Source organism: Eubalaena glacialis, chromosome 11, assembly GCF_028564815.1.
Source record: "Eubalaena glacialis isolate mEubGla1 chromosome 11, mEubGla1.1.hap2.+ XY, whole genome shotgun sequence".
NCBI classification, from domain to species: domain Eukaryota; kingdom Metazoa; phylum Chordata; class Mammalia; order Artiodactyla; family Balaenidae; genus Eubalaena; species Eubalaena glacialis.
The window spans coordinates 6073571-6098425 of NC_083726.1; the positions used below are offsets into that span (position 1 = coordinate 6073571).

Consider the following 24855-nt stretch of genomic DNA (forward strand, 5'->3'; position numbering starts at 1 on the left):
CTCAAATGTCACGTCATCAGAGGGTGATGTCATGCCCTGTCCTCTTATCCCTGATCCCCCAACATATCAAAGCTCTGTTTATCCATGGTCTGTCTTCTGTGTGTTCACTGCTACATCCTCAGTGCCCAGAATCAGGCCCTGCACGTAAAAAGGGCTCAGCAAACACCCGTTGAGTAAAGAATCAGGTGCAAATGGGAAAACGCACAATAATGATGATGACTACTATGGGATAGGGTTAAAACAAGTGAGAAGGGAGACACCAGACAGCAAAGATACATAAGATGGTGGGAGGAGGGGCGGGGTGGGTGCGTTCCAGGGACCTTCGGGCAAGAGTGGCAGTGTTGATTAATTTTAGGCTAAGTTGGATATGCATATTAAAATATTATGAGTAACCACTAAACAAATCGAAAAAGAATGTAGAATTTCCAAACCAGTAGAGGGGAAAAAAGAAACTTCAATCAATCCAAAAGAAAGCAGAGGAGGGAAACAGAAAGCACAAAATGAATGACAGAGATGTTTTATATACTGGGAAAGACTAAACAAATATTCATTGTTATTACTCAAGTACAAACATCTTTACCAAGGTCCTCCTACACAGAAACGACCAGGGCACAGGTCTGATCCTCAAGGGACTCACAGCTGAGTGAAATGGACATCAAACATGCACAGGGGATGGACCATTCAGAGGGGCTGGCCCATTTCCTACTCCCATAATCACAGCCATTTGCCAAATGCATCTACCTTTTTCACCTTGGCCCCCAGGAAGCTCAGGCTCCAGTTTCCAGCCCACAAAGTCCACATGAGCCCCAGGTGTTGATATTCTAGGTGCTCCCTCTGAGCTGCTCTGATTTCTTTTTCTTAACACTGGTTTTTAATTTATCATCAACACTCTACCATTTTACTATTCTTATTGTTTTTATAAACCGTCTCAAATCCTTTGACACAAGGTGGGGTATAATTAAGCAAGCAAAAAGTCCAAACGAACAACAAAACACACAAAATAAAACTAAGGAAGAACTTTCAAAGAGCCCAGATCTTTCAGAGAAATGCATTTCTACCTTATTTAAACATTAAAAAAAAATTTTTTTAACTTAAGGCAGAGATTTTTAGGATGATGGTCTTAAAAAAAAAAACACTGCAAAACATGTTTGAAATATGTACGTACGTACGTACACACACACAACAGGGGGGCTCATTTCATTTCCAAAGCCATTCTGTTGTAAATAGATAATTAGCACTTAAGCCACACCTTTCGGGGGTTTATATATTAACATGAAAATACTGTAATTATGGCTGGCCAAAATCGCTTGACTACCACTTAGAATTCTAGATTTTTCATCTTTATTAGAAGGTAACTTTCTCTCTTTTAGCCCCTGAAACACAGCTTGGCTTTGTGAGATATTTTTTTTGGTGAGGAATAGAGCAAGTTACTTTTTTGAATGAATACCGAACCTCCACTGCACTCTTCCTCTAGTTTTTTATCTGAGCATTGGTCTCCCTCTCTCTGGGCGACCACTTGTTTATCAGTCATCTTGGCTGCTGTGACTACACACAACCAAAATTCCTCAACACCAACCTGCTTCTGAGCAGACAGAGCCAGAAATGACATGAACCCAGAGTCAAAAATTTTTTTTTTGTTTTTAATATTCAATCTCGAGTCTTTGCAGGAAGAGCAACCTGCTTCTGAAAATGTCTAGATCAGGACATTGTATCCAACTAATGAGCAAAGGAGCCAGAATCCATTTTAAGTCTACTGTACACATCCAGTGACGATTATTATGAGCTCTTTAAAAAATGAAGTTGGTTGGATATTTTGGTTGAATTGACCACAGCACAGGGTTTTTCTTTTCCTTTTTCGTTCGCTTAACAAATACTTGGCGATAAACACTCGCCCACGTTGTGCCAAGCCTGCCGGGCTCTGTGGATACCTGTTAACGACCCCCTTCACTCTCCATCCCATCTCTCCCGGCAACAGCAACTCCTGTTGCTCTCACCTCCACACTGTAGCTGAACTCCCACACTGCTCTCGGTCCCCTTGGCCACCTCCAGGTCCACTCCCAGCCCTCCTGCCTCTCCTGGAGTCCCAGTGTCCTCCCCTGTCTGCTACGGTCATGCACCACCCAGCAGCCAAAGGGGACTTTCAAAACACTGAGTCACACCATGTCCCTCCCCCGCTCTGTGGCCACTTTAACACTCAGAATAAAATCCACATCCTCGCCCCGCTGGTCAGCAGACCGGGGCCTCCCTCCCTGGCCTCTGCCATCACTGGGCTCAGCCCTGCAGGCCTCGGGCTGCACACCAAACAACTCAGGGCAGGGCCGTCTTCAGCTCAGGACACTCTCGGAGAGGCCATCCTAGATCACCTATGTCAAGAAACCTCCCACCCCCGTCACTGTCACCTCACCCTGATCACTGATCTGATTCATCCATCCAATCACCTAAATTATCTTGTCTGTTTACAGTAAGTCCCCTACTACGAACCTTTAAGCTGCAAACTTTCAAAGATGCGAACGTGTAGAGTACAGTAGTATAGTATTTTTATTTCACGCCCAGGACGTCCGGAAGCAAGCATAAAAGCAGTGGTGATGTAGTACTATACAGCCGATTGTGTTACTTGGGTACCTAGGCTAACTTTGTTGGACTTACAGACAAATTGGACTTAGGAACGCGCTCTCGGAACGGAACTCGTTCTTATGTAGGGAACTTACTGTACTTTGCTTATCGCCTGACCCTGCATTCGTCCTCGGGCCCTCCTGGCAGGGGCTACGTTGGTCATCACCAAATCTCCAACACCAAGACAGGGAACACAGTAGGCCCTCCGCTCAAGACATGGGATGACTGGGATGTGTGTGGACCCCTCCCCTGTTCTCCCGCAGTCATAGGCCAGCGGGAGAGACAGACCCTCAGTTCACCCACAGCGGGGCTCTGAGGTCAGCAGGAGTGTGGACCGAGCAGGAGCTCCAGGAGGGGGCTTAGTTAACACATGGTCTAAACGTCACATCCTATGGATGCAGACGTGGACACTCAGCGGGAGAAGCGAGGCCACCTGGCCGATGAAGGGCAGAGCCAGAAGTGGGCCCAGGAACCCCTGACTTCAGCGCTCCATCCCCAGCTCTGCCGGAGAGGCTGTGAGTCCTGATCTCGGTCAACGTGAGGCCTGTCAGACTGGACCTGCCGGCCAGCCGAGCTGCCCACACCCTGGGGACTTTGGCCAGTCCCAGGAAACCCATCCCTCTCCCACCACCCTGGCCGCGTGGGGCAGGACAGCGGGATGGCTCTGCCCAAGGAAACCCTGAAGGTGTCCGGCTCCAAACTTGGGGTGTGCACGGCCCGGGCGGGGTCACCAGGTCCTGTCTCTCAGGCCTGATACGCTGGATGCCCACCGCAGAACTTCCACGGCCCGCGGCAGGTACTGGGCATAGAGAGACGCAAGTGAACACACACAGGTAAGAGACTCTGGGAAGAAGGTGTCCCACTGTGGGGAGGCTGGAAGGATGGAGGTAAAAACAATTTGTCTCAGGAATAAGACAAAAGCAGCGACTTGTACAAGCTGCCGGGGACAGAGCTGTGGGGAGTGGCGAGCCAGAACACAGCCTTCCGGAAGGCTGGCCTCGCCCCAGAAGAGGGGGAAGGGAGAGGAGAGAAGGGCCGAACCTGGGCAGTGGGTGAGGAGGTCATCAACCTCTAGCTGCATCCGAAACAATTGTTTCCCACAAAGAATAACAATTCTGTGCCAGGGAGCAGCCTCCTGCCCCCTGGGGATCCTGGGGAGCATGGACATCCTCAGCTCCACTGCAGCTCCTGCCACGGGCTCCTGGGTCCAATGGCAAAGAGGCAAAAGGACGGCGTGGAGCCCATCTCTGCACCAACCCCCCTATGGCCCTCGGGCCCTCAACGCAGTGGCAAATGAGGCAAAAAACAAAGAAATCACCTCGGAATGATTTCTCCGTTTCCCTTTCTCTCCCTTCCTCCCTCACAGATTTTAATTAAGGGTTTACTTGCAAAAGACCTAGCTCTATTTAACGAAATCCTTGGACCCCTTTTATATTGTCTTATATATCGTTTTCTGCTAGGGCGCCACTAAAAAGTTAAGTATAATTTCTAAACTCTCCATTACCAGTCCCTCGTCTTCCTCCCCTGCCTGAGGCCGCTAAGGGTAGTGCCACTTAACTAACCAGCTCCTTGTGGTTAACCAGACCTCTCCACGCTTTATTCAACAGACACCCGCGAGCACCCCTGGGGCCAGGCTGGGCTGGGTCCTGAGGACCTGCACTGACTAGGCGCCGTCTCAACCCTCGAGGGGTTCACAGGATCCTGCAGGAGGAAGGGGAGGCTGGCAGGATGGCCCACTTGGGACCCCAAAGCAGCTCGGCAGGTGACAGAAGTGAGTGAAGAAGACTCGGGCAGGACAGACAACAGCAGGGCAAAAATAACAATAGGTGGCCCTGATGGCCTCAGAGGGAAGGGAGTGGGGGTACCGGAGCTGTGGTTGGGAGGGTCTCAGTGGAGGCCTACGCCTTACTACATAGCCTCTGGGGATGGGGCTGAGGTTTGGGAGTTCAGTTTGGGACCTAAAAACGAGTCTAAAATCCTGGTGGACAGCCAGGAGGAGGTGTCTTCTGAGAAGACTGATTAATATACCGGCTGGATCTCAAAGAGGGATCAGGTCTGGGAGGAGATGGAGGCGTCTGCGAGTCTGGGCAGGAGCAAGAGCAGGGGGGTATGGCTATCATCTGGAAAGAAGGGGTCGAGAGGCCCACGGTTGGTCCTGGGAGGAGCCACCTTCAGTGAGAAGGAGGAGAACCAGGAACAAAAGGAGGAGATGGAGAAGCAGGGAGCCCAGAGAGGGAGGTGTGGAAGCTGGGGAAGGAGAACCCACGCTGGACGGGGTGGCAACAGTCAGGTGGGGAGGCGGAGAGGAGGGGTGAGCACCCGGCTGTGGCCTCTGGGCAGTCACTCTGAGGCCAGTGCCGGGGGCTGAGGCTGCAGGAGCCGGGGGTGGGAGCGAGGGATGCGGAGGCTGCAGGCTTCTCCCGGCAGGGGCGTGGGGAGGCCAGCCTGGCCCCTGCCAGTCGCAGAGAGCAGGCTTTCCGGCATCTTGTGAATCCCGTCTCGTGAACTGACAGCTCTTGGGGGCACGGCTGTCGCTCAGAGCCAGAGGCAGAATTTGGCCTGGTGTTCTTCCCTTGGGGAAGATGCGGGCGTGTCGCGGCCTCAGGGTCAGGCGCTGCCTCTGCAGACGGCATCCTGGGAGGCGGGTACTCCTGGGCGCTCGGCCTCTGTCCCTGCCCTCAGCACCCCCCGCTTCCAGTGGGGAGCCCAGGCTCACCTGCTGCCCTCAGCTCCTAGGCTCATCCTGGAGACCCCCGCTCAGCCTCTGCCCTTTCGCAGACCCTCCCGGAGGCCCGTATTGCAACAGCCGTGCCCACACTCTTCTGCATCACAGGCCTGCCTTCCTCGAAGCCCCATTTACTGCCGTCCCACCCAACAGCCACCAGCCCTGCTGGGACGCAGGGACCAGCTCACAGTGCATCCACCCCGAGTCTACGTCTCTGTCCAGGGCTTCCTCCGGCTGAGGCACCGGCTGGCGCTAGGGATGAGGCTCGCCCTGCCCTCCAGGGGCTGACAGTCTCGGTGGGCGGTGGGGCAGGGCGGACGGGAGGCATGAGGACACAGATACTTCCCTCCACAAGGTGAGGGCCACCACCAAGGCCTGAATAGGGAGCCCTGGGTGCACAGGGAGGAGGGACCAATGCCGCCCAGTGGGGCAGGAGGAAGCTTCACAAGAGCGACATTTAGGAGCGGGTAGGACTCTGTCGGGTGGATGAGAAAGAGCCTTCCCAGCTGGGGGACGAGCATGAGCCAGGGCCCAGGGTGGGGAACTGGAGTCTGCCACTGTGGCTGGAAGAAAATGGCTCCGCCAACCTTGAGGCTCGTTGATTTCCCTGTGTTTGTGGGGGACTCAGCTCAGGGAGAGGCAGGCTTTTTACGACAACAGCTGCTACTTCTGGAGGGCTTCTCCTTGTGCTAAGCACTGTATGGGAACATGATTCTTCAATCCTCTCCAACCCCATGGGGTAGGTAAATAATTCTTCCCATTTTACAGATGAGGCACAGAGAGGTTGAGTGGCTAAGCTAAGGTCACACAGCAAATAAGAGGCTGAAGCAGGGGTGAAGACAGGTCTGCCTGACTTCCAGGAGGGAGCTCTTAACCTTCATGCCGTCCCACCTCCCTGCACAGACACGACTTACTGGGTCAACCAGTCTGTGGGCTCCACGCTGCCAGTCCATCATCACGCAGTTACTGCGGGGGAGCAAGGAGCTTCCAGCACATTCTTTTCCATTTTCAGCCAGTTTTGCTCTTCTTTTCACTCGTTATAGCCAGAAAGCCCATCCTTAGCAATTTTTTAGCTGCTTACGGGGACATTTACAAATCAAGCTGGTGTTTCTATTTCATGAATGTATTTGGGATATTAATGGCCGAAGGGAAAAAGGGTCTGCTCAGAGGGGCCCTGTCATCCCCAACCCAGCGCCCCCCAAAGAACACAGACCCAGACAGAAGCCTGCAAGTGGGCAAAATGTGGACACCACGCACCGCCAAGCCAAGAGCAACGCACCCGACAGCAAATTCGAGTCTCGTAAGTTTAGCCACACCTCTCCCCAGTTAGGTGCCTAATCTTCTCTTACAAGGAGGGCCTTTATTAACTTTTTAAATCTTCTCCTGTCTGTCTGGAGGTGCCCCCTGGAAAATGAGTTTAGATGCTTTCCATGAGATCAACGAACAGGGAAGAAGCTGGTTATGAATTTCAACTCTGTAACTTTCTCACTCGGGCGGAGGAGGGGCTGGGCCAGTGGGCCTGAGAGGTGGATGGGGCCCCGCTGGCCTAGGGAAGGGGCTCCAGGGGAGAGCTTCTGAGTGGCTGGATGACACCAGCGCTGACCTGAGCCCAGTGCCGTCCCTATCCCCATCCTGGGACACACTGTGCCCCAGACACCAGAGAGGCCAGCATTTCTTTAAAAACAGCGAGATTTTAGTGTTGCCTTTTTAAAGCTATGAGAATAATACATGCTCCCTATAGAAAACCAGAGAGAAAAAAGAAAGAGAGAGAACCATAAAGAAGAAAATAAAAATCCCTCATGATCCCATCTCCCAGACATCGCTTCTGGAACATTCCAGAGCCTTTGCCCTCACTGGCCTTGCTGTCTCTGCAATCCAGGTCTTTTTAAAGGTCACTCCCATACACATACCTTCCCAAAGACCCCATGGCACTTAGAATCAACCCCAAACTCCTGCTGCTGGCCCACAGGGCGTATCTGAACCAACCAGTGACAAACCCTCCACACTGCACACCTGCCTGCCTGCCCTCAGGTCCTCTGCAGCCGCTGTGCCCCTGCCTGGAATGTCCCTCGTACATCACCTCACTCTCACCTCCACGCCTCACCCAAAGCCACCTCTTCAGGGAGGCCTTCCATGGCGCCTCAAGGGGCTCTCAGTCACCATCACGCCCCCTGGGCCAGCGCTCTGCCAACCTCATCACGTGAACGGTTCTCTTACTGCTTCTGGTGTATCCACCCATCCACTGTGTCCCCATCACCAGACGCAGCGCCCTGTCCTCACTCCCCACCATCACCCACTGCGTGGGACACGCTTGCACAGAGCTCTCAGTGAGGTGTACTGAATGGACGAATGAATACCCCTGCGGTCTTTGCTGAGTGTGTGTGTGTGTGTGTGTGTGTGTGTGTGTGTGTGTGTGTCTGCAAGAACTGCCCACACAGCTGAGATCGTAGGTCAACTCCACACGCTTTTACACACAAATCATCTACCGCTTCTCCCTGCAACTCAATGTGAAGGCTCAGGTCAAATCCCCCCACTGCCTACTGTGGGACCACCCATGTCCCCTACCTCTACCCCGAGGGGGCCCTGATCTGCAAACGCCAGCTCCTAGGGGCAGTAATAACATCTACACAGCCCTTTACAGTTCACACACTTGAACATTTCCTCCATCCCAGTGGAGTCTCAAAACAACCTGCCTCCAAAGAGGCAGGCAGGTCAAGGGGAGCCTGACCACCCCCAATTAAAACGAGGCCAGGGAGGCTCAGAGAGGTCACATGACTGCTGCAATCACCTGGGAGAAAGCTGACCCTGGACATCTGGCCCCAAAAGGCACAGTCCACACCTTAACTTCGAATCAGTGAGCTTTCACCATAAAAGCAAGAGAGGTGATACAGAGGAGAGGACGAGAGCTTGGCTCTGGAGTCCAACTGCCTGGGTTTAAATCCCAGCTCTGCCACTTACTAGCTGTGTGACCTTGGGCAAGTTCCTTCACTCCTCTGGGCCTCGGTTTCTCCTCTGTCAAGTGGGGATGACAATAGCTCCTGCCTCGTTCCCTCATCAAGAGAAGCAAATGATTTAATAATATACATAAAGGGCACATGCTAACACTCAATAAACACGGAGCCCTTTATAACACCACCCCTGAGCCCATCTCTGCCACATCACCACACCCCTGGCACGTGAACCGCCAGCCCACAGAGGTGAGTCACCTTGCGCAGTGGGCCAGTTCCCAAAAAGCCAGCTGCGGATGGACCGCTATAAACCCACTCTTACTGATGCCCTAACTCACATGCAAATTCCTCCACCTCTATCACTCTTCAGTCTGAAGCCCCGCCCAGCCCACTTGAGTGACAAACACTGACATCTGCAAACACTTCAAGGCTGCCAAGGGGAGAGGTCCCTTTTGTAAAAGGGAGACCCCTCTGTAAGTTCACCCTTCCCACCCGTGATGATCCAGGCAAATAAATCAATCCCACGCCAAGTGCAGACTATGAAGGAAATCTCCTAAATTCCCCCAGCACGTAGTTCTGACTGCTGTTAAGAGGCGAGTAAAGAGATTCTCCTAAAACGGCCATCTCACCGTGCTGGCCCTCCCAGGCCCCTGCTTTCCCCTTATCTGCAGAGTCTCAGGGAGGCCTCACCGCTCTTTCCAGGCTCATCACCCTCACGTCCTCCAAACTTCTTCCCTCCAATCACAACACGTCATGCCACCTCTCAAGTGTCCCCCCCGCAGGCTTTGGCCTCAGCTGTCCCCTCAGCCTGCAGCCGCTCTGTTCCCAGCACTATGGCCCAGCTCCCCAGGCCGGGCCCAGCCCAATGGCAGCTTGTCCCAGAAGCCACCCCTGCCTGGGAGGAGACCACCATCAGCCTCTGCGCTGAGATCCCACAGCCCTTGGCCACCACCCCCCTGGCACATGCAACTGTTGGGTTCATTTACTCACTCAGCTTGGAGAGGAGCACTTCTGGGCCGGGGGTACATCGGAAATAGTCCCTCACTTCGGGAACCTCAGTGCAGGGGAGCCGACATCGTCTTCTGTCAGATAGGGGTCTAAACAGCACCCACCCCAAATGGCCGTTCCTCAAATTCAGCCTGGCAGTGGTGGTAAGGAGCCTGGCACACAAGCAGGTGCCCAGCCACCAGCGACTCCTGTTCTCTGCCTGGGACACGGACTCGGCTCAGCCTCACATCTTTTGAGACCCACAGCAGGGGAACAAGAAACCAGCCTCAGTGAGGGTCCCCTCCTAGGAAGCAGCCCAGACCTGGAAGCAGCACGGGGCCTGGGGAGAAGCCCAGGGCAGACTCACCGACAGGAGCCCCTCCCATCCCAGCCTTCACATGGCTCAGCCCAAACAGGGCCCTTGATGAGAACTTCCCATTTGAATAATCAATATTTAAAGCTCCAAGCCTGCCAAGGGGAGTGCAAGGCCTTGCTTGTAAATATTTGTCTCGACTGGCAAAGCCAGCCTCTCCCGCTGCAGCCACCCGCCTCGCTCCTGGCCCTCTGCTCCTGGCCCTCTGCTTGCACAGCTCCCAGCCAACTGCACAGCGGGACGCCCCTGGGGAGGCGGGGGACCGTCTGGCGGCCACGAGGGGCTGCACGGCGAGGTGGGCCCGCCCCATACCCAGGCCTCTGTGACAGCAGGCCAGTACACCGGGCAGCCCAGGGGCCATCCATCTGTCCCCTCGGGCCATGGCAGAGAGATTCGCTGTGAGGTTTCTCTGGATTCCAAGCAAACGGCTTTTCCCAGGGGGCACCCCAGATTTATGTCTTTCTTATTTTGGAAGAAAGCAAAGCCAAAGACAAAACCCTAGGGGCGTGCTTGCAAATCATGGCTCACCATCTCCTATGGCGTGGGACGGCGCTCCGCTGCCTGTACCAATGGCTGCCCACGGAGGAGCCCACACCCGGCCCCCTGGGCTCGTGCTCGGGGCCATGGAGGCCTGGAGGGTCCCCTCACTGGAGAAGCCGTCAATGACGGTGGGTGGCTGAGCCGGTACCTACCAGCTGAGTGTCTGCCCTGACATCACTGTTCCCAGAGCGTCATTCATTCATTCATTCACCCATTCAGCCACCTATTCGCTCATCAATTATTTACTCAGCACCTACCTGTACCAGGCACTGGGGGCTGGACACACAAGTGGACAAAAACAAACCTGGATAAAATCCCTTTGGGAGGAAGTCTCCCAGGCCAAAAAAATCCCACAAACAAATGGAAAATCACAGCAGAGACAAGTGCTGGGTTAGGAGACCTCCTAGGTGTCACGGGAGAGTGAGAGGGGTGTGGCCTGGTCCCGGAGGTCAGGGGGCTTCCCAGGGGAGGTGGACAGGTGACAAAGTCCAGGGAGGGGCCGGGCAGAGCAGGGAGGAAGGACGGTGGGCAGGGGGCCGCCCGAGTCTGGCTGCTCGCAGGCACCACCCCTTCTGGCACCTACCCAGCCACTCGTTGAATTTCTTCACCTCGCTCGGGAGCCCCAGCTCAGTGAAGTCCCCGGCATGGACCAGCACGTCACCGTAGGGCATCTGGATGGGGTCCGTCCTCGAGTGGGTGTCAGACACGCAGACAAAGCGGGTGTATCCGGGCGGCTTGGGGGCGTCGTGAGGCACCGGGTCCACCCTGAGGGGAGAGAACATCGTGGGGTCATGGGGTCACGGCGCTGGGAGCCTGCAGTTCATGTCCCATCAACTCAGATCACAGCCAGACCAGATCACGTGTGGTCCAGATCACATCTGCCTGCCCACCTGCGTCCGAATCGTGACCCTCCTGCTCACCAGCCGGGCAAAACATCTTCCCCCTGAGCCTCAGCTTCCCCTCTGTAACCTGGGAAACCCCGAGGGCTGTTGCGAGGCAATGAGTGGGAAGGGCTGACAGGTAGAGCCTGGCACCTGTACCTGCGTGCACCTGTATGGCGACGACAACTAACCTGCTGCTTGACAAGTAGTACCTCTCAACCTTTTTTTTTTTCATTATCAGCCCTTAAGGGGCCTTTTTAGATGTTTTTTCTACTCACTCCTCTCTCATAAAGTTCTAACACCACAGATACGCTGTATATCTGTTCATTTACTGTGTGTGTATCTGTGCTTTAAAATCAGAGTAAGATTTTTTTCATCCCCCAAAACCAGTTTTCACCCCCTTGCGGGGGCTATCAGCCCCATCAAGGATGCATGGACTGAGGTCCACCATCCAGCTGGAAGATCCGACTCTCCGGCACTGTGCACAAGTAGCATCCAGGGAGAGCCACGAGTGAAGGGGGGAATTTCGTGGGAACTTGTGAAACAAAGCACTAAAGACAGGCAGCAATTCTCCAAAACTATGAGATGGTCCGATCGGATTTAGAACAAGGGCTTTCCAAGGTCCTGTAGGAAAACAGTTCTGGAATCAGAAGACCAGGCTTCAGATCCCAGATCTGCTGCCCGTCACTAATGTGTAACCTTAGGAAAATGTTTGGCCTTGGTTTGCTCGTCTGTAAAATGGAGCTACCTCATTAGGCGACAATGTTCAGAAAATTAAAAAGCTGCACAACTGTAAGTTCTTGGTCCCTGGGAGCCCCTGGGAGCCCTCTCGTCTTACAGATGAGGAACTGAGCAGGTGGCCCCCCCCAGTTCAGGGCTCTCCCCGAGAGCCACACTCTCCCTCCTCAGCTGACTGGTTTTGCCAGGCTCAAAACTCTGAAAAACAACACAATGACATTTCAACGAGCTGCTCTCTCCAAATGAGTATGCCACTCGAGGAGTTGTGTTTAAATCTAATTATGCGCCAAACCAAAAGCGGTACCATATCAGTTACATAAATACTTTTAAAGACATCTTTCTAATTATCCTTTTTTTTTTTTCAGACAAAATACTTCGATGAAATGTAATTAACACCTTACGAGAGACGTGGGTTCAGCATGCTGACGTGCAGGGAGCATTAGCACGCCCCACCGCCGCAGCTACAGCGTCACATCGGCCCCTCCACGTCACCAGGCCGCGGCGGGAGGGGTTCGCGGGGCACCTTTCTGGGGTTGGTTAAGTCAAGTTAGAATCCCAGCAGGTCGGAGTTGGACCCGACCGGGGAGAAGAGGAAAAATCCCTGAGTCTGATGATGGCAACAGGAGGGTTCTGGAGCCCTTCTTCGTCCCTCTCATTCCTTCATTCATTCCCTCATGCATTCAACACAACACATCCTGAATGCCTGCTGGGTACCAGTCCTGAGCTCAAAGCTGGGGAACTGAATGAACCAGGCCTGATCCCAGACTGATGGTGGAGGCAGACTTGGCCAGGAAGCGACAATAAAGTCACAAGATTTGATGGGGCAGCAGAAGGGCTGGGGGCCAGAGAAGGCCCTAACCTGGCCTGGGGCCCCCTGAACTTTCCAGGAGGAGGTGATGCCTGAGCTGGTCTGGAAGCTCAAATCTCCTTCCCAGTAATTCCTGCCACTCCTCTGTCCTCTGGGTCCCTCCCTCCACCCCATGTGACAGTCTTGCAGGGAGCGAGCCTGTGAATCCACCTGTCCGCCCCTAACACAGCTGATTGGACCAAGGCAGCCAATCACTACTGGGCTACTGGCCTGGCAAGGAACATGAGTGAGCCAATCAAATTCATTCATTCATTCATTCATTCTTTCTTTCTTTCTTTCTTTCTTTCCCCCTCACATACACTGAGGTTGTGAGGATACCACAAGGAAACAGAGAACAAGTCAAAGAGACAAAGAAAGGAGACACAGGGAGTGAGATGCCACCCCCTGTGAGTCCCTCGTGGAGGAGCCCTGGGCAGGTCGCAGTTCCTGCCATCAGCCAGCCAAGAGCACGCGAGTTCCACGGGCGCTAGTCAGGCTGGGCCTCCTGCTGGAGCCCAAGCTCTTTAATTAACTCTGCTCTTACTTCCCTCCGCCCCGAGGCTTCTGAGCTCAGTGAGGATGCAAACTTAATAATCCCCAGAGAAAAAAAAAATAGACTCTTATTTCTCCGCACTGTCCCGCGGCTATTTGGATTGTACCAAATGCTCAACCTTGAAATAATAACAACAGTAATGATATTGATGATTTCCACGGGTTGAGAGCTCATTATGTGCTAAGCGCTTTACATGCATCTGCTCTCTTCATCCTCACAACGACTGTCTGAGCAGGGCACTATGGGTGTGCCCATTTTATAGATGAGGAAACTGAGGATCAGAAAAGGCTAACTTGCCCAGGATCTCAGCTATGGAAGCTGGTGGAGCTGGAATTTGAAGCTGGTTTTTGGTTCCAGAACTCACACCAAGCTGGACTATTTCCAGGCCTTACTTCATTTCATTCAGTCAATCTATGGACAAATGCTTCTTGAGCGCCCCCTAAATACCAAACACCTGCTAGGCACAGGACAGGACACCCATAGAGACCACCTCGTGCAGCTCCCAGAAACCCTGCCTGTGTTTAGAAGTGAGGAAAAGAGCAAGAAGAATGAAGATATGGAGAAAGAGGAAGAGAGCACACAAAGGGTGGGAGGACTTGGCAGCATCATTTGAACCCTAGATCCAGCTGTGCCTGAAGCTAGTCCAAACCTGGATTTCCTAGCTAATTATGTGAGCCAGTAAACTCTCTTTTACCCATAAGACAATTTGAATTGGGTTTCTGACACTTGCAATGGCAAAACCCTGGCTAACCCCTGAGTTCCAGCAGCCCTGTGGAGTAAGTAACTGAGGCCTGGAAAGGTTAGTCCCATATCCAGGGCCCCTGCTAGTACGTTAAAGAGTAGAATTTGAACCTAGGTCTTCAGAACTGGAATTGGGGCATTTAACCTCACACCTTCTCGCAACTAGAAGAAACAAAGCAAAATGGTTATTTTCCAGAGTCATTCTTCATGGACCAGAGAGAAGGTATGGAAACAAGTGTTCCTGGTTTGGGGGGGGCCAAACCCGACTTTCCCAAAGCATCTGCCTGCTGAGGTGGCCCCAATCAAGGCTGTGGCTCTTTCTCTCTCTCTCTGAGACCTAAAACCTGTCACCACTCTCTCCAGCCTCACAAGGGATCTTCCCACCGGAATCCTGGCGGCAGGGATGGTGCAGAATAGAGAACTCAGCCCCCGGCGCCTGGACCCAGGCTGGCACCCCGGCTCGGCGACTTCCTCGCTGTGCCCTGGACCCTCCCATTCTCCAGTCCAGCTCTGTAAGGTGGGAACCACCCACTCTCTCGGAGCTGTTGTGAGAACTGGAAACCCCAATGAATGCCCCCTGCAGCCCATTTCCTGTGCCCTGGCCCCCTTCTCAGTCTCTCTCCCCTAAGCCACTGGCTCCCTGGAAGTGCAGCTCCTGGTACCAAAAACTCATGTAGGCATCAGAAGCAGAGCCCCGTCCCCCCACTATTTCCTGGGGAAACAGGGTGCACTGAAAGCCAGGGGGTGGAGGGCAAAGGACTCGTTCCTTCAGTGAAGTTCCAAAACCATGTCCAGCCACGTAACTGGACACAAGCCGTGGCGTTCTAGAATGAGAGAGACCTCTGGTCCCCTCCTTTCATCCTACAAGTGGGGAAACGGAGGCCCAGGGGAGGGCAGGGACTGGTTGGTGTTGGGCCACACTGCCCAAGGCTCTTTCCACGAAGCACTGGCTCCGAGGTGACCTCCACCCCGAGTCTCTGTGCCTGCCCTTCCTCCCCACATCCTGGCTTTGCTCTTGCTGGTCCTCCAAGCTCCGGGGTTATGCCACCGCCCCCAGGAAGTCCTCCTTGACCTCACACCACACTCTTCCTGGGGTGTGCACCCTGCCTCATCCTCACTCCCTTTTCTTTCCCTCCTCCTGTTCACTGTGCTAGGCTCGAGGGACAGCCCGTGCTGGTGGAGGGGACAGATGCTTAGAAAACTGTCCCACAAATGAATGCATAAGCACAGGCTGAAGCCTGTGCCACGAAGGGGAGGCTCTGAGGGCTTAGATCTGGGGTGGGGGGGCAGTTAGGGAGGTCTGGGGAAGGGTCAGGGAAGGTGTCCCCAAGGAAGTGACACCTGGGTGAGAGCTGAAGGATGAGTCTATGTTGTCAGGACAAAGAGTAGGGGAGGCAGAGGGAACAATGGAATGTCCCAGAAAACACGTAAAGAACAAATGTGTAAGGATACCAAGGGGGAAGGGGAGGTGGGAGGAATTGTGGGAGATTGGGATTGACACATATACACTATTGATACTACGTATAAAATAGACAACTAATGAGAACATACTGTATAGCACAGGGAACTCTACTTAACGCATTGTGGTGACCTAAACGGGAAGGAAATCCAAAAAAGAGGGCATTTATGTATATGTATAGCTGATTCATTTTGCTGTACAGTAGAAACTAACACAACATTGTAAAGCAACTATACTCCAATAAAAATTAATTAAAAAAAAAAAACATAAATGTCCCAGAAACCAGAACTGCACCTGGAGCCCTTGGGGAGAGGGTGCAGGATGCGGCTTGAGAACAGACAGAGCCCAGGTCAGGGCCTTCTTCCTGCCATGCCCCCTCGGCCCCTCCTGGGGCCAAGGCTGACCCTCACTGTCTCCTGGAGACCTCTCCGTGCACAGACGGGCTAGGGGCCACCGGGTCCCTTCTGAAGCCTCGGTCTCACCTAGCGAGGGGGTCGGCACTCCAACCTGGTCCAGAGGGGAGGGCCGAGGACAGGGGGCCAGTCCCAGCCTGGCGCAGAGCAGTGATCCGGCCCTGCTACATTCTTCAAGGACCCCGCACAGCCTGACATGCTTGGAGGGTCTTTAAATGGGTTAGTCTAGTAGCCACCGATGGGACTCCTTTTAAAGGCCAGAGAGGAGTCGCCATGCCTGGCACCAGCCCCCCCATAAGGTGGATCCCCAGGGTAACCCTGTCCCCCAAACACCGCTCTCACCTTCTCGCTGAGCACCAGGCCACCCGTCCACCTGGCTACCCAGGACGAAGGGGCCGGTGCCTGGAGGGGCTCTCCCCAGACCACCGCAGGGTTTCTCGGCCCCCAGGGTAAGGGGTCTTCCGTCTCAGGGCCCAAAACCCAGAGGCCCAGATCCAGACATCCACTCCTCAGGCAAAGACAGCCTCGTTACCGCCAGGGTCTCTGGGGGCAACTACATAAATCACAGGGCTCAATCGGAGGCCACGTTTGGACTGTCACTGTTGTTATTAAATGTAAATTGTGGATTTCTTAAATAGGGCCCCTCGCTCCCTCACCCCAGAGACAAAGCCCAGGGTGGTGATAAATCACGCGTTGGGAAGTGGCATCCGTCCTCCCGCGTCTCCCTCAGTGGAGACTCGCCGTGGAAACCCACGTGCTTCCCTGGTGCACAGGGTGTGAGTCCAAAGAAGGGGGGGTGGGAGGAAGCAGCACCCCGCCGAGTGCCCATGTGACCCGGCTTCACCCAGCTGGGTACAAAGTTGCATTTCAAAGGCAGGTTGACCCGAGCAGGCAATGAGAGAGCACTGGATGAGGAGTCCAGAACCAGGGGTCACTGCGTGCTCTTCCCAGGACCCGGCCCAAACCCCCAGCCTCCCCAGAGCCCCACTGCCAATAAAGCCCGGAACCCTGGCCTCAGGAGCAGGCAGCACAGAGCAGGCCGGGAGGGACGGAGCGGGGCAGGCCGGTGTGAACCTGCTCCGCCCACACCAGCTGAGCGACCGCAAAAAGCCATTAAGCTTTTTCTCCACAGCACTTAGTGCTACCAGGATCCCATGCTATCGCACACTTCATGACTTTTACGACATATCCCACTGGAGGGTCCGCTCAGCGCGGGCAGGGCTCTGTCCCTGGTCACTGCTGTGTCCCTAGCACCTAGCCCAGCCAGCGAGTACTAACAATACTGGACATTTGCGGCCTGGCCCCCCTCTATGTGGGTTCACCTACCTAATCTTCAGTATTATGAAGAGCAGCATTAGGTAGATGGGGAAACTGAGGCACCAAGAGACACCCAACAAACAAGTGGCAGAGCCAGGATTCAAAGCCAGGCAGGCTAGCCTGGAGCCCATATTCCTAACTAACCAGTGTGCTGGGTAGCTGCTCACAAACACCCCGAGTGGATGGATAAATGGACGAATGAACAAATAACCCGCAGTTGTTAAATGGGGGGAATCACCCCTCTCTCACCTGGTCATTCACTGCCCTTCCTCAGGACACAGCCTGGCCCATGGGGGCCCGCGTGGCTCCTGCCCAGCGCACCCTCCACCCAGCTGGGCGTTCCTGCACTTCCCAGCCAGCCCCCGGCTCAGACCCTGCGGCAACTTCTGCCTGGCCTGCTTTCTCCTCCGGGCCCCTCCCAACTTGCTGCCCTCACTCCTCCTCCTCTGGGTCTCAACCTAAAAGTCAGCTCTTCCAGAGGGTCCTTGCTCAGCCCCTTGGCCGCCCTCTCTCCTGACTTCTGTTGCCCTAGCCCTGTTCTGGGGCTGGGGGCTGCCCGGCGGGGGTGTTCTACAGGACAGCTCTGCCTGCTACTACTCAGCTGTATCTGCGGTGCCCGGGGGCCCCTCCTAATGGGTGTGCAGACAAATGGACACAGACACATACCCCACCTGCTCTGCCCGAGGGGCCCGGTGCTCTCCCCCGTCCCCAGTGGCGTCCGGGGACCTCAGGCACTGTCACTTCCAGCCCAGGAGGATAAACCCCATCAACAGAAGAGAAAACCCAGCCCTGGGAAGGCCTTCCCCACTGCAGCAGCCCTGCCAGGCCTCAAGGTCCCAGAGACCAAGGAAGAGCGTGCCTGAGACCCAGGACCTCCCATCCTGCCCAAATCTGCCAATCTGGCTCCAAAATGGGTACTGGAGTTAGTTTCCCAAAGAGAAATCTACCAAAAAATAAAGTAAGCAGCCACTGGCAAGGCCAGCCCTGCAGCTCCCACGGAAATGAACGTTTTCCAGAGCAGGTGCTGCAGGGAAGAGGGCGCTCCCAGCGCTGGAACCCACCCCCAGGCCTGGTGCCCACCTGCCTTCCAGAACCCCTTCGCCCGTGAATAATCTCTCTGCACCCATCCTCTACAACAGAAGACCAGTCCCGAGGGAACCACACAGTAACAAGAGGCAGCAACCTCTCCACCCCACTTCCAGGCCCGGGTGTGGAACCCCCGGCTCCTTCTCTACGTGGGCCGCGTGCCACACTCTCCCGTCTCCCCGAAGGGACAGCCGCTAATACCTCACGTGACCACTGCTCCCTAGAGACGGTACTCAAGGTCCTAGAGGAAGCTGGGGTCTGTGTCCTCATGGGGGCATCTGACCCAGCCTGGGGGTCTGGGGGGCCCTGCTCTGAGCCCCAGAGCCCAGGAGCATCCCCAGAACAGCTCTGACCTCCCTGTGCTCTCACTGGGAACTCGTGGGGCTCCCCACTCGTCAGGGGCTTGTCAGAGACCCAGACCCAGCACAGGGGCACCCCAAAGGGGCTGAGAGAAGTTTCAACAATGGAGCAGACGAATGCCTAAACTCTCAGATGGAAGCACATACATACTTACGTCCACAGACATCACAGCAAAAGGATGCTAAGCGTGGAGAATGCCCTGGACTGGAGACGGGTGTCAGTTCTGGTGCCTGCCAGCTGTGGGGGCTCGCGTGGGTCACCTGTCTGGGCCTCTGCTTCCTCACCAGGTAAGCCCTGTGGTGCAGGGCCGATGGGAGGGGGCAGCGGGGACAAAGGAGGAGGAGGACACTCTGGCAACACCCAGAGTCGCCCGGGGCGGCGCCAGGAATTTATCCACCTCCACCCTGTGCCACCTGCACCTGTCCCGACCACTGGGGAAAAATCCAGGGAGCGGGGGAGAGGTTCTACCTGTGCACAGGAGTCCCGAGTCTACGTTCTCGCTGCAGCCCCACTGCTGGGGCACCCCTGGTATTTTCCATCAGCCCCAAAGGGCAGGCAGCAGAATTCCCCAGTCCTTTTGGAAAGCATCTCTGCTTTTTCAACAGAAGCAAAGGGGGTCTGGGCAAAAGGGAGGGGCAGAGGGAAGAGAGGACAGCCAGGCCAAGCCCAGGGTCCTACCCTGCCATGGGGCCTGCAGCAAGTCCCGTCCCCTCTCTGGGCCTCGTCCTGCCCATTTGTACAACGAGGAACATGAATTAGACCAGGGGTTCAGTAACCCAATACCAAATACCAAGAAGGGGCAGCTGGAACTCAGCCTCCCAGACGTTGCCACGAGGACGTATGGGCCTGGGGTTGCCAGGACTTTGGGTTTTGTATGGCAAAGCCAGAAGTCTGGATTTTTATGTGCAATCACCTCATTTTTCAATATTTGTAAAACATTCTCCTGGCCAAATGAAACAAGACTCCAGGCCAGAATCGGCCCACAGGCCAGCACGCTGCAACTTCTCCCACATCCCTCCCAACTCAGAGCCTCGCTGATCTGGGGATTCCAGAACCGCTGCCTGAAACGCTTGGGCCCAGAAGCCAGGAGGCACCCCGAGTCCAGGAGCCCACCCCGGACGGCCCTTACCACCCACACCGCCCACCCAGCAGTTCCATCGGGGGCGCCCACTCACATCTGCACGTGCGGCGGCTGGAAGCGGCCCTGGTTGATGTTGTAGAAGGTGAAGGCCTGGGTGGGGTTGGAGCTGTACTCATCCACCTCGATGATGATCCGGCTGTGCTGGTGCCTCCGAGCGGCCGTCACGTGGGACTGGGAGAAGGCCATGCCCAGGCCGCAGGGCAGGAGGGCCAGGGCCTCTGCCTTCAGGACGCCGGGCTCCCACCTAGCGCGCCACATGGGCCTCCGCAGGCTGCCCGGGCATCTCCCGCCGCCCGGCCCCGAGCCAGACCTGGGAACAGACTGAGGAGACGGAGGGGAACCGTGCGACAGTTAATCTGTTTGGGATTTGCTTTATTTAATGTCAGATGAAGATTTAGAAAGAGGGAGAGGGCGGGGGAGAGGAAAAAAAAAAAAACAACCCAGTCGTACAGCTCAAAAACTCATTACAAATCTTTCCAACTCAGCAGTTTGATGAATATACTTTGGTAAAAAGAAAAGGGAAGGGAGGGAGGGGACCAAAAAAAAAAAAAAAAAAACCCACAACGCTATGGACGGATGCATGCATGGTCCAACATGTTTAAATACTTAAGACTTTTTTTTTTTTTTTGCCTTCGACAAAACCCCCCAGAGCCCACAGCGCGGTGGCCGTGAGATGCGGAAGACAATGGCTGGTATTCTGGAAACAGGTAAGGTAAGTTTTACTTTTCGGAACTGGGGAATAGGAAGGATTCACCTCCAACCCCACCCCTCCCCTCAGACCCCCCCCAACACACACTCCCACACTGCCACACCCCTACAAGCCCGAGCAGGTGGGGAAAGCACGGGCACAAATTCCTTCATCAACCACCATTTCGCCTAAAGATGTCTTTTTAGCAGCGCCCGGAGAAGGGATTTTCCCAGAAAGATTGCCATACACCAACTCAGCTCAGGGGGTGGCCATGGTCAGGCGTGGGGTGGGAATCTACTTAAAAAAAAAAAAAAAAAAAAAAACAACCTTCTCAAATGCCTTATAAGGATCTCAGGAATTCCAATATTCCCAGTCAAACCTTGAATCCACTCAAATCACAGCTTACAAACGCTATATATATTTTTTTCATTTCTTTCATTGGAAAGTACGGTTTGCACTTGTAGTTACTAGATTAAAATGTCCCTTTTTGATTCCAACTCGGCTATGTGGAATCCTGGAAACGTAGGTCCTGGATAAGACTGCATCCTACCCTGACACACACACACTTGCCATGACGGGCCATGCTTCCTCATTAAGATCATCTTCTTTCTTGTTCTTTTCCATAATTTTTTTTTTAACTAGGTAAATAGGAAACGCCTCAAAGATTTGTTTTGTTTTGGTTTTTGGTCATTCAGACCCTCCGACGATTGTATCTGCACTTCATTTAACCAAGGAGAAAATAACATCATTTAAACTGTTCCTGGACAGTCAGATCCCAGTCACGTTAAACGAAGAAAAATCCCCTTTGCTTTGCACGTGGAAGAAGAATGGACACAGTCAGAAAACAAATTAGATTAGGAAAATGACAAAAATTAGAGACTGGAGAACATTTTAATTAGGTGCAAAGGAGAAATGGATTATTAATTTTTATAACTCTCAACAATCATGCCCATACAAGGTGCAATAAATAGCAATTCCCTTCTGCTCTCCCGTCACTAACCTCCCCCCCAAAAAATGCATCCTGATCCAGAATACATACCCCTCCTCTCCACTTGGGAAGATAAGGAGAAAACAATCAGCCTTTTCCCTCCAGGACGCACTTGCTCCTGTTCTTTGTCCTGTTCGTTGTTTCTAACGAATCGGCTCCCCCAGCGGATACAGCGTGGCAGGCCTCCTAGCTGGGTGAGTCAGGGTGTCCAGGCCTCGGGGCCTGTGCCCATCCTGTTTACCCCGGGAGAGGCCTCAAGGCAGCAGACGCCGAGGTCCAGGGCTCCAACAGCCCAGATCTGAACAAGAGTTTGAGGCCCAGCCTGGAGCTGACCTGCTGTGTGACCTTAAGCCAACTTCCTAATCTAAGTCTTAGCTTCGTCTTCTGGGAAGTGGGTTTGATAACAGTAACATCGGCCCCCAGGGCAGCTGTGCAGGTTAAACGAACGGGAATTCTGAGCACAGTGCCTGGCAGGTACCAAGCACCCAGCTAATGTTCGCCGTTACTATTATAATCACTATTCAGTTCAATCGGGGACCTGTGTACGGAAGGCCTGCTGTGGGCAGGTGCTGCTCAGGTGCTGGGGCACCTGTGGTCCAGGGGTGTCCAGTGTGAACAAAGGGGGCAGCTCCAGGAGCCCCGAAGAACCGCAGTTTTCTCAAATGTAAGCTGACTACGTCAAGCCCCTGCTTGAAATCCTTACCGTGGCTTTCCGTGGCTCCTCTGATGAGGACCCACGGCCCGCGGGCCCTGCCCACACTCCAGCCACACAGGTCTGTGCCCAGCAGGCTCCAGTGCCCAGAGGCCTCTAGCTAATGAGTGCTGTGCGCTGGTTCAGGGCACGCAGTTCCAACACTTTCAAGGGGCCCCTCTCTAAGGCTCACCACCTACCTATGACATAGGTGTTCCAATACCTCCCATTCTGCAGATGAGAACGGTGTGTCACAGAGAAGTGAGGTCTCTTGCCCAAGCCCAGCACAGAGAAAGGGTGGTGCTGAGACCTGGACACAGGCAGCCTGGACCCCCCCTTGGCCTCCTCTCCAGCTGGCCAAACTCACCCTTCACCCCTCAACAACGCCAGTATTTCCTCAGAGAGGCCTTGATCAGGGGTCCTCGTCCCAGGGTCCCATGAAGAGCCTGGATGTCCCCTGGGGGCTGAGCCTAGGTCTCCCTCGCTCACCCTGGTACGTCAGATCAAGCCCCAGCAGCTCTGTGACCTGCCAGGGGCTCCGATTCCTCGTCCACGAAATGGAGAGAAAATAGTACCCATGTCATACAGTCGTGAAGATTAAATGAGGTGACACATGTAAACTGCTTATCACAGAGCCCAGCACATAGTAAATGCTCAAAAATGTTGTTATTGTTGTTTTTATCATCATCATCATCACCCCAGGGCCCATCACAGATGCTTCATAAATACTGAATTAGTGAATGTATGGATGCAGGGATGGATGGAAGGATGCAGGGATGGATGAAGGGAGGGGTGCGGGGATGGATGAAGGGAGGGGTGCGGGGATGGGGCCCTCCACCCATCCCTGCCCCCAAGGAGCGGGCGCCTGCATGTCCTGCAGCCAGGCTAGCCGCAGTGGGGGAGAACCACTCTGCACCAGGGGACTCAGCCAGAAAAGGCAGGCTGCAAGGCGTCCCGGGAGGCGCTCCGCAGTGAAATGCTGCATTTCACATAAAGGGGGTTTGCAATGGGCCCTGCTCAGAGAAATCAGGGAAACTGGGAACGCAGAGCCTCCTTTTAATACCCATTTAATATTTATGGAGCTGCAGCAGCGTCAGCCACCGTGCGGAGAACACAGCCGATCCACAGAGGGGGAGCAGCAATTCCCAAACAAACGGCTTAGAGCTGGGAAGCATTTACACCTGGTCCACAGAACAACACAGCACGCAGGCAACGCAGAGAGTGCTGGGACCCGCTGCGGGGGAGACCACCTGGGCTTCCATCCTGGCTCTCTGTCCAGTGGAATGACCTTGAGCAAGTCACACATCCTGGCTGGGCCACAGGGGCCTCCTCCGTGCCAGTGGGCAGGAAGGAAATGGCACTACAAAGAGGAGGGTGGAATAGATTGATTAATGCATTTACTTATCCAACAAATGTTGACCTTGGCCCTATGTGCCATCACCGGTCCAGATGCCACAAAGAGCAGTGAAAGAATCAACAGGTCACTGACCTCAAGGAACCGGAGGTGGGGGCAAGAAAGCAAACACATAGGTAAATAGAAAAGATACTTCCAGATAATAATAGGTACCTGGAAGAAGACAGGATGGGGTGATGCAATAATGAGTACTGGGGGAGAAGAGGGTTGTTACTTTAAATTGATGATCAAGAAAGGCCTGTATAGGGCTTCCCTGGTGGCGCAGTGGTTGAGAATCTGCCTGCCAATGCAGGGAACACGGGTTCGAGCCCTGGTCTGGGAGGATCCCACATGCCACGGAGCAACTCGGCCCGTGAGCCACAATTACTGAGCCTGCGCGTCTGGAGCCTGTGCTCCGCAACGAGAGGCCGCGATAGTGAGAGGCCCGCGCACCTCAATGAAGAGTGGCCCCCGCTTGCCACAACTAGAGAAAGCCCTCGCACAGAAACGAAGACCCAACACAGCCATACATATATACATACATACATACATAAAAAGAATGTAAGCAGACAAGAATAGCATTAAAAAAATAAAAAAATAATAAAAAAAAATTAAAAAAAAAAAGAAAGGCCTGTATAAAGAGGTGCCATCACCTCAAAAGTGAATGCTGAGAGGGAGCCAGACCTGGGAAAGAGAACCAAGGCAGAGGGAACAGCAAGTGCAAAGGCCCTGAGGCAGAGGCAGCATCAATAAACAGTCTCATCATATTATTATTGTTGTTGGCCCCTGGTGTGCTTCAGCAATGGAGGAGGGCCTGGACTTTGAGGTCAGAGGTTCAGAGTTCAAATTCGGTGCTGTTTAGCTACGGGACCCTGGGCAGTCACTTAACCTTTCTGTGCTTCCACTTTCTCATTGGTCCCGTCAGGAGGTGACAGATGGGGTGACGGGAGCCTTGTGCCGGCCCCTCCATAAAGGCCCAGTCAGCCCAGATTGGAAGAGTTGAAAACTTCTTGTTGAAAAACTCCTTCCATTCTTTAGGGCTCACTTTTCAAAAGTCTTGTTCTTTCACAAGGTGGTTTCTCTTTTTGTTTTCCCCTCAGAGACATTTATTTGTTGGTCCTCAGGTGCCTTGAGTCGAGTCAGGCCAGGAGGAGCCTGGATGCCAGCCGAGGCACTAGGCAGCAATTACCTATTAGGGACGGACGGTACGGGAAGCTCATACCCGGGAAAGAGGCCAACCTGGGCCCCACCTCCCGCTGCTGCCTCCACAACCTTGTCTGCCCTCCTTGCTGCATCACCAAGGCCACACATCACATCAGCCTCCAGAACCAAGGTGCTAACACGCACTCTGACCACGCCATTCCTTCCCACAC

At 54.1% G+C, this 24855-nt stretch overlaps 1 protein-coding gene across 1 annotated transcript in view; it reads right to left on the reverse strand.

Annotated features, from left to right (window-relative positions):
• Window positions 1–20040, reverse strand: part of MPPED1 (metallophosphoesterase domain containing 1) — a 62968-nt gene extending 42928 nt beyond the window's left edge. The window contains exons 1-2 of the mRNA XM_061205590.1: window positions 19757–20040; window positions 10770–10951 (exon numbers count right to left, since the gene is read on the reverse strand). Coding sequence (XP_061061573.1) covers window positions 10770–10951; window positions 19757–19980 — 406 coding nt within the window. The 5' untranslated portion in view covers window positions 19981–20040. The remainder of the gene's footprint in view (window positions 1–10769; window positions 10952–19756) is intronic.
• Between the last annotated feature and the right edge of the window lie 4815 nt (window positions 20041–24855).